The sequence below is a fragment of the Oryx dammah genome, unplaced genomic scaffold (assembly GCF_014754425.2).
Source record: "Oryx dammah isolate SB20612 unplaced genomic scaffold, SCBI_Odam_1.1 HiC_scaffold_2, whole genome shotgun sequence".
NCBI classification, from domain to species: Eukaryota; Metazoa; Chordata; class Mammalia; order Artiodactyla; family Bovidae; genus Oryx; species Oryx dammah.
Window position 1 is genome coordinate 85,572,629 of NW_024070186.1, and position 15,126 is coordinate 85,587,754.

The 15,126-nt window shown below is 37.0% G+C and overlaps 1 protein-coding gene across 1 annotated transcript; it reads right to left on the reverse strand.

Annotated features, from left to right (window-relative positions):
- Nucleotides 1-234: 234 nt before the first annotated feature.
- On the reverse strand, nucleotides 235-15,092 carry FBXO45 (F-box protein 45). The gene is made up of 3 exons (XM_040249905.1): nucleotides 14,478-15,092; nucleotides 8,829-9,185; nucleotides 235-4,438 (listed from the first exon to the last, which is right to left on the reverse strand). Exons 1-3 carry the CDS (start codon nucleotides 14,778-14,780, stop codon nucleotides 4,253-4,255), a joined length of 846 nt encoding a protein of 281 aa, XP_040105839.1. The 5' UTR covers nucleotides 14,781-15,092; the 3' UTR covers nucleotides 235-4,252.
- Between the last annotated feature and the right edge of the window lie 34 nt (nucleotides 15,093-15,126).

Genomic DNA, 15,126 nt, shown 5'->3' on the forward strand with positions numbered 1-15,126 from the left:
ATTATCAAACAACTGTTAGCTGGGGGTGGAGGTGAGAGCAAAACAGGATCCTAGTGAATTACTATTCCCTATAGTCTATGTTCCATTTCAAACGTGGGAAACACAGATTCCATTGTTAAACCCATGGAATTTATAGGTAAATTCCATCAACACATTTGGCTATGAAGGTATTCTGCTTTTTCTGACCAAAGTATAAGAAAATTCCTTGTTTTAAATGTAAGCAATCACAAATAGTTAATGTTTGTTTAAACTTTTATTAAGAAACTAAAGCAAAAAAAGAATTTCAAAAAATTAATATACAGAATTCTAATTTTAATTCTAAACAAAGAAGAAATCTACACCAAGAACTAAACAGCAGAGTTTACCGATATTCAAGAATAAAGGGGAATGGTTAAAATGCATTCACAGTCACTATTTTTTCCTCACAAGCCTTAGATTTGGACAGGATATAAAAATTTGGACAGGATACAAAAATTTTTCTCATCTATCTTTTGTTATTATAGCCTATAAATTCAGAGAAGGTATTTTCTTCCTATAGCATATATGCAATTATGCAATTCCCTGCTTACTAGGTTTGATGACATGGGTATACAGATGAGTCCATCAAAGATTCTTTCTTAATGTGTTTAAGGAAGATAAGACATGAACAAATAATAAATATAAATAAATTTATACAAGTTATAAAGTAATACAGCATGAGTTAAGTATAGATAAATACAAAGACTAGGAAATTTCAAGGAAGAAGAGATTACATTCAGCTAGAGAAACTGAGGAATGCTTTATTAGAATAACATTTGGGTTGGGTATGGACTGTTCCTTCTCAGAAGGCTTTATAGTGGTTCTGACTGTGGTGGTCTTGATTTCTAGAAAGTAATCTCAATACTGATCTTTAAAACTTAAGTTTCTATCTTATCAAACTGTTCATTTTTTAAAGCGATCAAAAATATAAATATTACAGTCTATATAAACAGCAGTTTGGGGACATAAATAAAAAGTTAATTATAATACCTACTATGTGGGTTAGGGCTCTATTATTTTCAAAACTCTCTTTCTCTGATCAAATCATATCTAAAAGGCAGAAGATGCCTAATCATAGAACCACGATTTTTAAGTATTCAACTGAGCAATACCTACTTGCTTTACATGCCTTATCAAATCTATATCCAAAATCACAGGAATAAGAATGGAGATGAAATCAATGGTTTAACATTCAAAAGTCAGATAATGAAAAAATAACGGCAACTAAGAAATGATATATATTAACCACAGAACTCTTTGTATGAAAAGTTTTAATGAATTGTGAGCCATTGACCATTACAGACTTTAAACCTTAATATTTCTTCTTTCCTGTGTGAAACCAGATAATTAAACCAGTCTATCTCAAGTATGACAGAAGACCATAGTATGAATAAGAGTAATGTTTTCTTACCCATTGCATGCTTCACTAAAGTTAAGAACCAAAGAGAGTGCTCCTGGTTTCCCAAGTCAACAGAGCAGATCCAATTACACATTTCTTCCTAATCACAGTTTCAGTTGAAATACAACAAATACAACTTTGCCTTTCAATAGCACTTTTTATCCACAGCACAAGCACTTTCCCATTATTTTCTTCTTTACCCTCAATATCCTTGTGAGGTAGTGAAGGGAGGGAGCAAGGATTTTTTTTGCAGATGAGAAACTTAAGGTGAATCTTGATCAGTGGTTCTCAGCCTTGGCAACATACTGAAATCATCTAGGAAGTTTTTTAAAATCCTTATGGTAATGTCATACCCCAGACCAACAACAGAATCTTAGGGTATGGGACCCAAGTATCAATATTTTTCAAAATGCATATGACTCCAAAGTATAGCTAAGGTTGAGAACCACTGGTTTAGATTATTTTTATTTAGTATTCAGACGTAACTGTCTTCTACTTAAGTGCTCTCTCAGTAGCAGTGAAAAAGAGACTCCATTTCCTCAAACACGGTAACAGTTTGTCTTAGTATTCTATACAACTACTATTGGTATCTGGTAACAATTTACCCAGTTATAAAGGAAAGCTCCTTACTCCCCTGATGCTCATGCTAAACAAGAACCTCCATTTTATAAAATTTGCAAATCAGATATTAAAGAATTTAAATCTCTGAGATAAGAATGGCTTTTTGTTAAATATTTAGGCAATTATTGGATTCTAGGTTCAATATGCAATAACCATGTGTTTCTGTTTTTCATTCAGCACCTTCAAAACTTTGTTACAAATGAATGTTTACTAATAAGACAAAACGTAAGATATAAAAAAAGCTCTGAGCAAAAGCTCTTGGAATTGATCATATCCCAATCTAGTTTTCTAATTAGTTCATTATTTATCCTGAATCAGATCTCTTCTTTAAATTTTAAAGTTTGCCAAACTGAGTTGTTCCACACCAAGAAAAAAATGCATTTCTGTAGCAGCTATATTCTCTAATACATTTAACATATAATTTCACTCTGTAGTATTAAATATGGTTCCTAGGAAGTTTCTTCCTTGATGTGGGTATCAAAAAGGATTTTTTACAGATTTCACCTTTAAGCAACATACCAAATATACAATAAATACTTGTGTACACCTTTCAGGTGGCAAAAATGAAATCTTTGCTCATGACTGAAATCCCTTGCTTCATGGGAGTACTGATAATATTAACTCTCAAGGAGCAACCCAAGAACCCCAGCCAACTGCTTGCTGTCCCTAATTTTATTAGATGCAAAACAAAATATGCATACAGCAAAACCTAAAAAGTACAAAGATTCCACTTGCCTTAGTCAATTCTTATCACAAAGATGTATCTGAAACCATACAATTTATACTTTCATACAGAAAGATATTTGTTTGTTTCTTTTCTAACAAAAGAAATTTTCAGTTCATGTATGTTGAATTATTAATTTGAAAAACTATTAGTGAAATCAGATTAGTCAAAAATTCTGAATAGGAATTAATGTTAAACTCTTCTACTACAACGAAACCTTCAAAACATTGCCAACCTGAAGTTTCCAGCACAAGGTCTTTTATTTCAAGTCCCATGGGGGCAATTATCTATAATGAGATTAAGAACATTCTTAAGCTGGGTTCAGGCTGGCACTGTTTCAGGTGGGTGAGTAAACATTTTCTTGACAACCCCAATGACAAGTTTGAGGCTTAGACTGTTGCATGATGTAAACAATATGAACTTAAAAAGATTATAATATCTACAGCATTATAAAGTTACAAAATAAAGGATCACTGATCAATTATTTTCTTAAGGTCTGTGACTAACAACTTTCATATTTGAGGCCTATAAGAACAAATGGCAATGTTCTTTATTCTTACAAGACACTTTCTCAGAAGGTCAAAAAAATAAAACCAGATACTATAAGATGCACATTATTATTACTGATATATGTATGATTAGAAATAGATTTGCCTTCCCTCAATCTTAGCCTGGAGACGAGGGACCTTTACAATAATTTTGATGGTTAAAAAAATAAATCAGACTGTAACAGCCATGGAAACTGTAAGCCAAATATAATACAAAACGAGCCAATACAACACATCTTCTCTTAAAATCCTCTTCTTTGTAGTTACCAAACTGTCCCTAATGTTTTTCTAATTTTGTACCATGTAGTGGTTTTTAAGAAATTGAACAAAGCAACTCCTTTGCCCTGTTTTTTTAACAGTTTTTTTTTTTTTACACACATACTGTATATACAACTTTTAAAATAGCTGCACAATTTTATATCTCACTGTTAGAGAAGTGCAGTCCAGGCAGACCATGCTTCTCAATATATTAAAAATATTAAATAAAACCCAACCAGTTTCATACTTTTCCAATAGTCAAGCTGGTTGGAAAAAAGGGTCTGGAGAAAAAACAGGCAGTTGTAAAACAGGATCAATCTTTCTTCACAAACACACTACTTAAAAACTCTTGCTAGTTCCTTATCTTATCCCTTTGACACCATCTCTATGATCTCACCTTAAAAGTTGGAAATAACACATTGCTAACTTAGAGACAAAATCTGTTGAAACATGCATATGTCAACTGCCCACTCAACCAACTGCAACCCTGAGGATTTTTCTGGCCCAGTAGAAAGAGGAAACACTAAGATCATCTCTGCTGTAGAGTTGCTTCTCCAGTTAACAATATCATGTGTTTTTCAGGATGTTTCTTGGGCATGCATGTATGACACTGTCACTTCATGATTCTACTTCCCACAAGCAGATATCTCCTCCACTCTGTCTTTCATCCCAAGAAAGCCACTGTCATCCATCCAAAGGTTTTCCAAGGTAAACCAAAGTCACTTCTGTGTTGCCATATACAGCAGAAACTGCTGGATATAAGCAGACCTTTGGAAGTCCTCTAAAGGCAACCCCCAGGAATTCATATCCACGTTCAAAAGCTAGAGTCTTATCTTCCATGTCCAAGATGACTCGAATTCTTTCTCCTATCTGCAAACAGACATCAAAAGAAGGTTAGAAGAAACCCATCAAAGGCATAGCTAGAGGAAATCAAGTTGAAAATATTATTAAGAATATACATCTCAAAAGTTATCTAGAAAAACCAACCAAGTTATTTGGTCAGGGAGAAACATCGAGAAGAAGAACACCCATCAATTTCATCACAAATGTTTTGATGGTCTTTTTTTTAACTTAAGACTTGTGTGGGATCAATATTTAATACTGAAAACTTTAATATTCTTTCTGAACAGTCCCAAGATTTTATTTATTCTTTTTAAGGGCTTTTTAAAGAAGGTTACCACTAAAACCTATAACTTGGCACATTTTACCAAAAAAGGCACTCTAAATTTTCTCAAATTACTACAGTAAATGCATACAATGGAATGTTATCCAACCTTAAAAAGAAATTTTAGTATGTGCTACAACATGAGTGGACTTTGAAAACATTATGCTAAGAAAAATAAGCTAGACACAAAAACACAAGTATTATACTATTCCGCTTATACCAAGCACCTGGAATATTCAAATTCACATAGACAGAAAATTGAATAGAGGTTACCAGAGGCTGGGGGAGGAAGAAACGTGGAGTTATTGTTCAGAGGGCACACAGTTTATGCTGGGGATGATGAAAAAGTTTTGGGTATATGTTGGGTATACATAGTGGAGATGGTTGCACAACCCTGTGAACGTATTTAATGCCAATGAATTATACACTTACAAATAGTTAATAATAAAGACTTGTGTATATTTCACCCCCCCAAAAAATACTATAATAAAACATTTAGCCATTAAATTATACAAAGCAGCTCTACATACAATATGGAAATTATATAATTATGAATTGTGAAATCTGGCTATAGGTTCTAAAGACATAAAATACACTTATTAAACAATCACTTTGTGGTCGGTCCACTACTCTGAAAGACCTGTTTGTTAAAAAAAAAAAAAAAGAGCAGCACTGATTGTTAAACTAAACAGAAGCACAATTATCCAGTTCTTTTCACATATGGAAAAGTAAGCAAAGAAGTAGCATGTTTTATCCTTATAATTTGCATATATTAGAGATTGTTCCATCTATATATTTGGAGGCAGAAAGTCCTAACATTTTTCAATCAAAAATCATAATTGAACACTTTCCAGTTATGATATCCCCCAACTGCTATCATTACCTTCCTTCATTGTATTTCCTATCACAAACAACCACCAATGTCTTTTCCTCTTTCTCTGCCCAACTCACAGATTAATCCCATTTTACGGACCTAAGAACTTGCACATTACCAACATCATTACTTTACAAACAAAGCACAAACAACAACAAAAACGATGAGTATTTGTTGAGTGATTTTTATATTATCTCATTTAAAATCTCACATCAAAAAAAAATAAAATAAAATAAAATAAAATCTCACATCACTCCTAGGAGTTAGCCCTATTTTACAGAAGATGAAATAAGAAAACAGAACCACTCCCCATGAAATTTTCGTTTGCTTTACCTTTGAGCATATAGGAAGCCACAGCACAAGGAGCAGAAAGCCCAAGTTTTAGGTGTCGGAGGACAAGATTTAGAGATAGATAGCCGCACAACTAGAAACTCCAGAAGCAACAAAACCACAAAGAGGATGAGCCCCAAAATAAACTCTGCCCAAGTCCTTGTGTGAGGACTGCATTACACAAACACAGGGAAAACCGCCAGGGAACCAGGCAGATAAAGCAGCAGCTAGAAGCCAAAAAAACTGAACAAAGACATTAACTGCTATATACAGTTTCAGTCCAGGCAAGGTAACTGCCTACTAGAACAAGAAAACCTACAGGTTTCAGAACAAAGCAGTTTCTAAAGGAACAAAACATTCCAGAGTTATTGTATTGTCTACCAGTTTTCAATTAAAAAAATGAATGGATATGAAAAGAAGCAGGGAAGTACAACTTATACACGTGGAGAAAAAAGAAGTCAGTAGAAACAGACTCCAAGTGGGCCCTAGATGTTGGATTTGGAAAAGACTTCAAAGTAGTTATTATAAAATATATACAAAGAACTAAAGAAAAACACAGTATTAATAAATGAACAAACAGAGACCTCAGTAGAGAAATGGAAACTATAAAAATGAACCAAATGAAAATTTTAGAGCTCAGAGGCACAATCACCAAAACTCACCAACCTGACTCAATAGTGTTGAAATGACCATAGAGTTTAAATGACAAGAAGAAGAAAAAAAAACTATGAATTTAAAGATAGAACAACAGAAATTAATAAATCCAAAAAACAGAGAGAAAAAGGGACATAGCTCCAGAGGCACAGAGACAAGGAGAGTATCAAGCAGTTCAACAATTACATTAAATATAAATGGACTAACTACTCAAATCAAAAGATTGGGTTAGATAAAAAGAAAGATATAAGCAGTCTGGGGGACTCATTTTAAATATAAAGACAAAATAAATGTAAAAGGATGAGGGGAAAGAGGTACTCCGCAATAGTAAACCTAAGAAACTTGGACTGGTTGTACTGACATAAGACAAAATAGACATAAACACAAGGAATATTACTAGAGTCAAAGAAGGTCATTTTGGGTTTCTCTGGTGGCTCAGTGTAAACAATCTGCCTGCCAGTGCAGCAGACATGGGTTCAATCAATCTCTGATCCTGGAAGATCCCACATGCTGCAGAGCAACTAAGTCTGTGCACCACAACTATTGAGCCTATACTCTGGAGCCCAGGAGCTGCAACTACTGAGCCCACGTGCCCCCGCTACTGAAGTCCCTGTACCCTAGAGCCCATGCTGCACAAGAGAAGCCACTGCAGTGAGGAGCCCACACACCTCAGCCAGAGAGGAGCTCCTGCTCGCTGAGACTAGGGAAAAGTCTGTGCAGCAATGAAGACCCAGCACAGAAAGAAATACATGTTTTCTAAAAAAAGGTAGATATAACAATTATAAATATGTATCTAATAACAATTTCAAAACACATACAGCAAAAACTCACAAAACTGAAAGTATAGACAAATCAACAATTATAGCTGGAGATTTTAATAGTCCTTAGTAAATGACAGAACAGGTAGACGAAAAATATAGAAAGCAGAAGACATAGATATTGTTAACCAATTTGACCTAATTGTCTTTAATAGATTATTCCATCCAGCAACAGTATATATTCAAGTACACATGGACATTCATCAGGATAAACCATATGCTAGGAATAAAACATGTCTCAATAAATTTAAAAGGATTGAAATCATACAGAGTATGTTCTTTGAAAAACAAAGAAGAAAGGACTTTCACTTCAAAATCACGGCTAGTGACAGAACTTTATCTTCAATGATTATTAAGTCCAGACATCTTTCTCCTTAGTGTATCTGTAGAGCCTGAAAGAACAGTAAGGAAAGGATTCTATGAAAGAAAACCTTCCATACTTTTATACCTCAGGAAATGAGACATATTTTTAGTTCTTCTACTTTATTATGCTTGACTTGAGGTCAATACTAAGGCTAGAACTTTCAAACCACATGTTCCTCTAAAATGTGCCATCTATAATTCTTTAAAATTTCCAACTTATCAGATTATTATTTTTTAGATTCTGCTGAATCTATGGTGATCATATAGCTTTTACAAATAGGAACTATAATTTTGATCCTAGAATAAAATGAATATGGCTGAAGGTTAAGATGAAAAGAATTTTAAAATGCAGTAGTTTTGTCCAGTGGTTAAGGTTCTGTGCTTCCACTGCAGGGAGCAGAGGTTCAATCCCTGGTCGGGGAACTAAGATCCTACATGCCATGTAGTGGGGCCAAAAAACAAAAATTAAAATAAAAATGTAGTAGTTTGCCTGAACTTGCTTATATTTATAGAAATCACTGACACCTCCACAGGCTTTGAATACAATCCACAGCTCAGTAAGTAGCAGACAAAAAGTATGTATATACATGCACAAAGGTGCATTTGTTGGGGTGAGGTATCTAGAAAAAGCAATTTAGATGTGCCATGTTGTAAGAAAGATTACAATCCAGAGTACAAGCTGGCAAACTATGGCTCCTGGGCCAAATTTGGCTTGCAGAGTATAAGTAAGGTTTTACTAGAATAATAAACAACAGAGTTGAACACTTATGAGAGATAGTATGGACCACAAAGTCTAAATATTTACTATCTGACCCTGTACAGAAAAAGTTTGCCAACCCGATATAAAGACAGATTGCTCAGACTAAATATGTATAAGGAAAAAAATATTAAGATACTAAAAGATAATCAGAGTAGCCAAAAAAGGCCAGTTACACTATTTATTTAAAAATTACCAAAAAGACAAATAATGCTGCTATATAAAACTTTGTAAATTCAAAACAAATTAAGGCATGATTTAGCAAAGGCTCACTTTTCAGAAAATACTCGGTTTCTCACCTGATATTTTGGTGCATTGTTGCATTGTGGAAAACTGCCATTGACTTCTCCATTATGTAGCAGATTATTGTCCACTAGATTCCAGCCCCAGCTCTGGTCATCGCTGCCCAGCAGTGCCACATAACCTTGGCACTGCATGGGAGCTCGTTTTGTAGCAATTCCAATCACTGCCACAGTGCCCAGAGGGCCCTCCCACCACACTTCCCACGCATGGCGGCCCTCACTGAAACCGATCTTGGTCCTTGCACCATCAGTGCTCTGAGCGATGGGGTTTCGATGTAAAGTAAAGCCATTCTTCTTAATGTATACATTCCTGGAGCAGTCATTAGTGCTGAAAGCATGTTGGAAAGCACGTATCTGAAAAGATAAAAGACCAGAGAAAGAGAATTTTATTTTTCTTAAACATTAAAAAGTACCCAAACTTTAGGGCACATGTTTTTAAACAATAAAATTATATATTTTAAGTACTACAATAAGTATTTCTCAAAAATGGCTTTTTGGGGATGAGACACTAACACAATAAATTACACAACATTAAAGATAAAACTGCCAACTGTTTCATTATTGACCAAAATTTTAAATCGCTGTATAATTTCTCCAAATAGACTTAAGACATCAAAAGATATACACAGAAATCCTTATATTTTAGAGGGAATACTGAGATGTTTTTGGGTGGCATATGATATTTGGGAACTGCTTTGAAATATCCAAGAGTGGAGTGGGAGATTGGACAGGGTAAACACAAAACCAGACTGCCCACGAGTTGATCCTTGGTAAAGCTTGGTGATGGGTATAGGGAGGTTGTTCCCTCTACTCTGGTTTATATTCCGTATTTTTACATTAAAAAGTTCAAATATGTACAGTTTCCATGTAGGCAATGCTGTCATCAAAAAGAACGGTATTTTAAGTAAAACAGGGAACTCAGTCACATTAGCTATCAAAAATTTTAATAACCACAAACTATCTGAGATCTCTGCCTCCTTGCTATGTATTACTCATACACTAAGACATCACCACTCTCATTTTACCAAATCAAATAATCCCCTAGATAGCATCTAAATTCAACCACTAAAATTTATAAAGAGATAGTCATTAATAGCAGCTACCATTAACAGGTTAGTTGACTTTCAGTAATTACTAGTCTTTGAAGCTTCCAAAATAAAGACAAATAAAGAAAATTATTACTGTATCATTTCTCATGTTTTGGACTTCCCTGGTGGCTCAGACGGTACAGCGTCTGCCTACAATGAGGGAGACGGGGGTTCGATCCCTGGGTCGGGAAGATCCTCTGGAGAAGGAAATGGCAACCCACTCTAGTACTCTTGCCTGGAGAATCCCATGGATGGAGGAGCCTGGTAGGTTCTAGTCCATGGGGTTGCAGAGAGTCAGACACAACTGAGCGACTTCACTCACTCACTCTCATGTTTTAATAACTTATAGCTTTTTGGTCTGTATATTTTTCAGAAAATCCCTTCTTTATTCAAACTGTGCAGAAGCAGTTGAAGGCTAGGATCTATTGCTTTAGTTAACCTGAGAAATCAATTCTAGAATCAGAATTTCAGCATAGGAAAGACCTTAAGACCTTTACCTAGTTAAACTCAGGAATTAGGACACAGGCATAAAAGTCAACATGTAGTCAGCATAAGTACCTCAAAGATAAGTCAAGCATCCAGTCCCCTTATCCAGTGTGCCATTGCTTTGCCATCAGTGAGTATGTCACTGTTTAGCTGTTGTACACCATCAGATCACAGATTAAAACAAAAACAAAAAACCTCTTTGGTTCAGGTGTCCCATGTTTTCATAAGGGGGATGTACACCTGAAGTATATCTAATTTTTTTCTGTATCTATTCTTTAACAACCTGAAAGTGCTATACACATCCCAACCATTTGATTCTAGCCAAAAAATATCTTAAAAAAAAATCTAATCTAACCTAAAGTTATCAAACTTTTACAAGAAATACAGAGGACGGAGCACATGTTAAGCAAAACCATAGGAATGAAATCAGCAAAATCCAGACTGAGGATTACTCTCTACAGGGTAAACACCTGGGTTTCTTCAAGAAATAAACTGCAGGGGTGAGAGGTGGGAGAGATGGAAGGAGTATCTGCAGACTAAATTAGCCTTAAGAGACATATCAACTGTCATGAGAACCTTACATAGATAGATCTTGCTTACATAAACTGAAAATTAAAGACACAACATTTGACATTTTTATGAGAAAACTGGAATTTGAATGCCACACTTCGCATATTAAGGGGTTATTTATTTATACTACAGATATAGTAACGGTTTTGGGATTTAGTGTCCTTATCTTTTAGAGATAATATGAAAAATCAGATAAAATGAAAAATACACAAATAAAAACAGTCTATAGTTCTTGCTATGCAGTCTCATACACAATATGGATTTTGCATTATAGCAAACAGCTTTCAGATCTAGTTTAGGATATAAGTTTGAGATATAGAGAATTACAATTAGATGTCAAGTATGACTGGAATAACTAATGTTACTTGGTAATATGTAAAATACGAATTTCTAAAAAGAAGTCAAATCCTAATTAGACTGACAACTCCAAATGCTTTCCAGTTTTACACTGGCCCAAGCCTGTTCTTATCCTTTTCTCAATTACCCTCGCTCCCTGGAAATCATATTTGACTCTTCCTTCTTCTTCATCCCACCTCACCCAGTCAGTTGTCCATCTATGTGGACTTGTTTTCTTGCAATTTCTCTCCCAGTTATCCTCTTCTCTGCTCCATACACTTATTCTGGTCTTGAATACCTCTGGTACAGAAACCAACCCCTGCCTTCTTGAATTCATCTTATGGACTACTAGTTTTTCTAAAGCACAGCTCTTACTTTGTCATTCCTTTGTTTAAATTTTGTGGTTTCCAGCTGTAAAACAAAGCCTAAACTACAGACTGAAGCCTGTATGTCAAGGACCTCCATGATATCTCTAGTTTCAGCTTACCTTTACAATCGTATCTCCCACTACAATTCAATCTAACCTATTTTATATCTTTAGCCTTCCCTCTAAGCTACAAACTGTAACAGATGCCTATCTGAAAACTCTTGATGTCTTAACACTGTAAATTCTGTGCTACCAAAACTGAACTCATTGTTATTTCTCCAAAATCTAGCCCAGGTAATCTAGCCCCTATATTACGTAAGCCAGATACCTAGAAGTCATCCTGAGCATCTCCCTCTTCCTCACCCTGATTTCAAATCTACTGCCAAGTCCTGTAACTTTTATTTCCTAAATTTCTCACCATCTCTTGTTCTACATACTTACTACTATACATATTTCGAAGGTTCCCCTCCAATTGGTTGTCCATTCTTAAGTCACAATAACCTCCTAGAAATGGAAAACTATCACATCACCAACCCCCATACTCCTAACTCTCCTTCACTTACAATTTAAAATGGCTTCCTTTTGCTTGGCTCCAGTCCACCTCTTCATCTTTATCAAACTTGCCTCAATTTTGTTCTCTGTGGTCCAGCCACACTGATTATCTTCTGTCACTCATACTCACCAGGTTCCCTCCTGGAAGGCTCTTCTCTCTTTCTCTGGCCTATTTATCCCTTTTTTTTTCTGGGTCTCAGCGTTATTTTCGCAGAGAAAGCCTTTCCTGAGAGCACCATGGATCTAACCTTCATAGGACTCATCACAAATCACAAAGCATCCGTAAGCATTTGTATTTGTTTTTATTCAGCATTCCATCTGCAAAACTGAACATAGTACCTAACATTCTTTTTTTTTTTTAATAAAAATATATACTGTTCAAATCCTCTGCTTTCCACTGTCTTGCTTTTTGTTCAGGGTATTTCCTCTTAGTAAAATGTTCATATTCTTCCCATTTTAAAAATTCAGCTCAAATACAATATCAATCTCAACCCTTCTAAAGCTGTTCACTCAACTTGTGAATCTCTTTCACTAAAATTCTAGTTTCTGACTAATAACCACTAGTTATTTCTATACATTTTTTTTTCCTCTTCTCCAAGACTGAGGACTTTCCTACTAGGCTATGTATATCCTTTTGAATTAATCTTTTATCTTCAAGATATTCAAGAAAAGTCCTGCAACATCTGAATGCCCAAGTCTATAATACCTACAGTTCCAGTAGCGAAAAGGCATACAAAGTATTAAAATTTATAAGCCTCTGCAAGGATACAGAAAAACAGATAACATAGGCTGCCTCCAATCTGGACGGTGGGGGTATAAGGACTAAAGGAAGACATTTTGCTTTTAGATCACTTTGCTTCTTTTGAACACTGACTCACATGAATACATTATTTATTACATATTATTACATGAATCTTGAATCATGTGAACATGTCTATTACAGGCCAACTACAAAAATGTCTTAATTTAAAATAAGTAAAAATAATAAACTTTATGGAAAAATAAAAACTAAATAAGATTCATGAAACCTATATGTTTTTAGGCACAGTAAGACAAAACAATCTTCTGCCCTCTACTATATGAATTACAATTATTATCCATTGAGCATCTACTAACTGTCCTTGCAACTCAACATGTTATTTCACTTAACAGAGAAACAATTTGACATATTTAAAAGTAGTAATCCTTATCCTAACCTTATTAAACTGAAACCTATTTTATTACAGAAGACTACATTTTACATCTATTTCACATGGAAGAAATTTTTTCCATGTGAAAATTTACTTACTCTGGCCCCACTGGCAGTCTAGCATTAAAAAGATATGTTTTCCGTTTTTTAGTTGTTAATGTATTTTTATGTTTACCATATTCTACATCAGACTTTATCCTCTCTCATGTATACTCTTGGTGACTGCAATCCTAAATAGTTGTATCCATCCAAACTGAACTCAAGTTTACAGCCATTTGTTTATATTGCTTGAGAAATGCTCTCAGTCCTACTAAGATCTGTTACTTGACATTTTTATTTGTATATGAAAGCAAGACTAAGCACAAGAGTCTGGCAGCGGGGGGGAAAAGGCACCAAAAATGGAAACGGCATGTTGGATGACAAACAGAACATAAGAGACACACCAGCAAGGTGGAACTATGAAAAAGTTGGCAAGGCAATAGCCAGTAATAGTGGGACATGGCAATATTACGACTGTTAAGTGGCGCCAATGGTACGATGTTCTATTCAAAGCCTTTATCTTTAAAGTTAGCAGATGCCTTGGACCACACTTATTTATAAGCCTGTAACATAGCGGAGGGAATTTAAGGTACTTGGGCAAAAATAAAACAGTTATAAATCAGAGCTTGGAAAACGTGAGGTGAAAGCAAAAATCTTAGAAACTAAGTCAATAAGGCAGCCGAGATGATCTAATAAAGGACAGAGAGAAAAACAGGATTAGAGTATTGAAAGCTACAACAATGGCCTGTTTTTAAGGGAACAGACGGTGGAAAGTAGAATGAATGATGGAAATCAAGGATGGAAAACCATCTGATCCTTCAAAAAGTACATCACGGAAGTGGGGTGGGTTAAGGAGCAGAACTTCAACCCAAAGAGATCTTTATGGCGGGGGAGGCGAGGTAAGGTACTGACTGGAGCGGTGGGAAAGCGCTTCTGACTCAGAAGCTTAGCTGAGAAACACTGAGAGCTGCGCGGAGAAGCGGGACAGGGGGCAGCGGCGTGGCGCGGGGCTCCCTCACCTTGGCCTTGTAGCTGGGCAGGTTGCAGAGGATGTCCGTGCGCAGAGCCTCCTCTGCCAGGCTGCGGGCGCACAGGCTCCGCCACACCTCGCTGTTCTCATCGCCGTGCAGGCAGCGGTACCAGTGCTTGCACACCAGGGCGCAGCTCCGCAGCTCGGACAGCTCCAGGTAGGAGAACACCAACTCCAGCACCCGGCTGGGCAACCGGCCCCCGGCCCCAGAGCCCGAGCCGGCGCCCGCGCCGCCGCCACTACAGCCAGCGCCGCCCGAAGCTGCCCCAGCCCCCGGGGCCGGCGCCGCCATCGCCTCACCAGCCGGCCCGAGGGCCGCCGCCGCCGCCGCCGCTTCCCCCCGTCTCTGCTCCAGAGGCCAAGCCTCGCCTTGAGACCGGAGCAGCTCGCTCACCGCCCCTTTCACAGCTAACCGCCCGGCCCCTCCAAACCACTCCCGCCCCTGCCCGGGGGCGTCCGCCGCGCGCCCCGCCTCACTGAGGGCAGACGCACCGACTGCACGGGCGTCCCCCGCCCCTCCCCCGCTGCTCAGCGCGGTCGCCGGAACCGCCCGACTCGTACGGCCTCCCCGCGGCGCGCCCGTGGCTCCGCCATGCGGGTTGAGGGCACGAAGCAAGGACGCACGCCCAGCTCGCGCG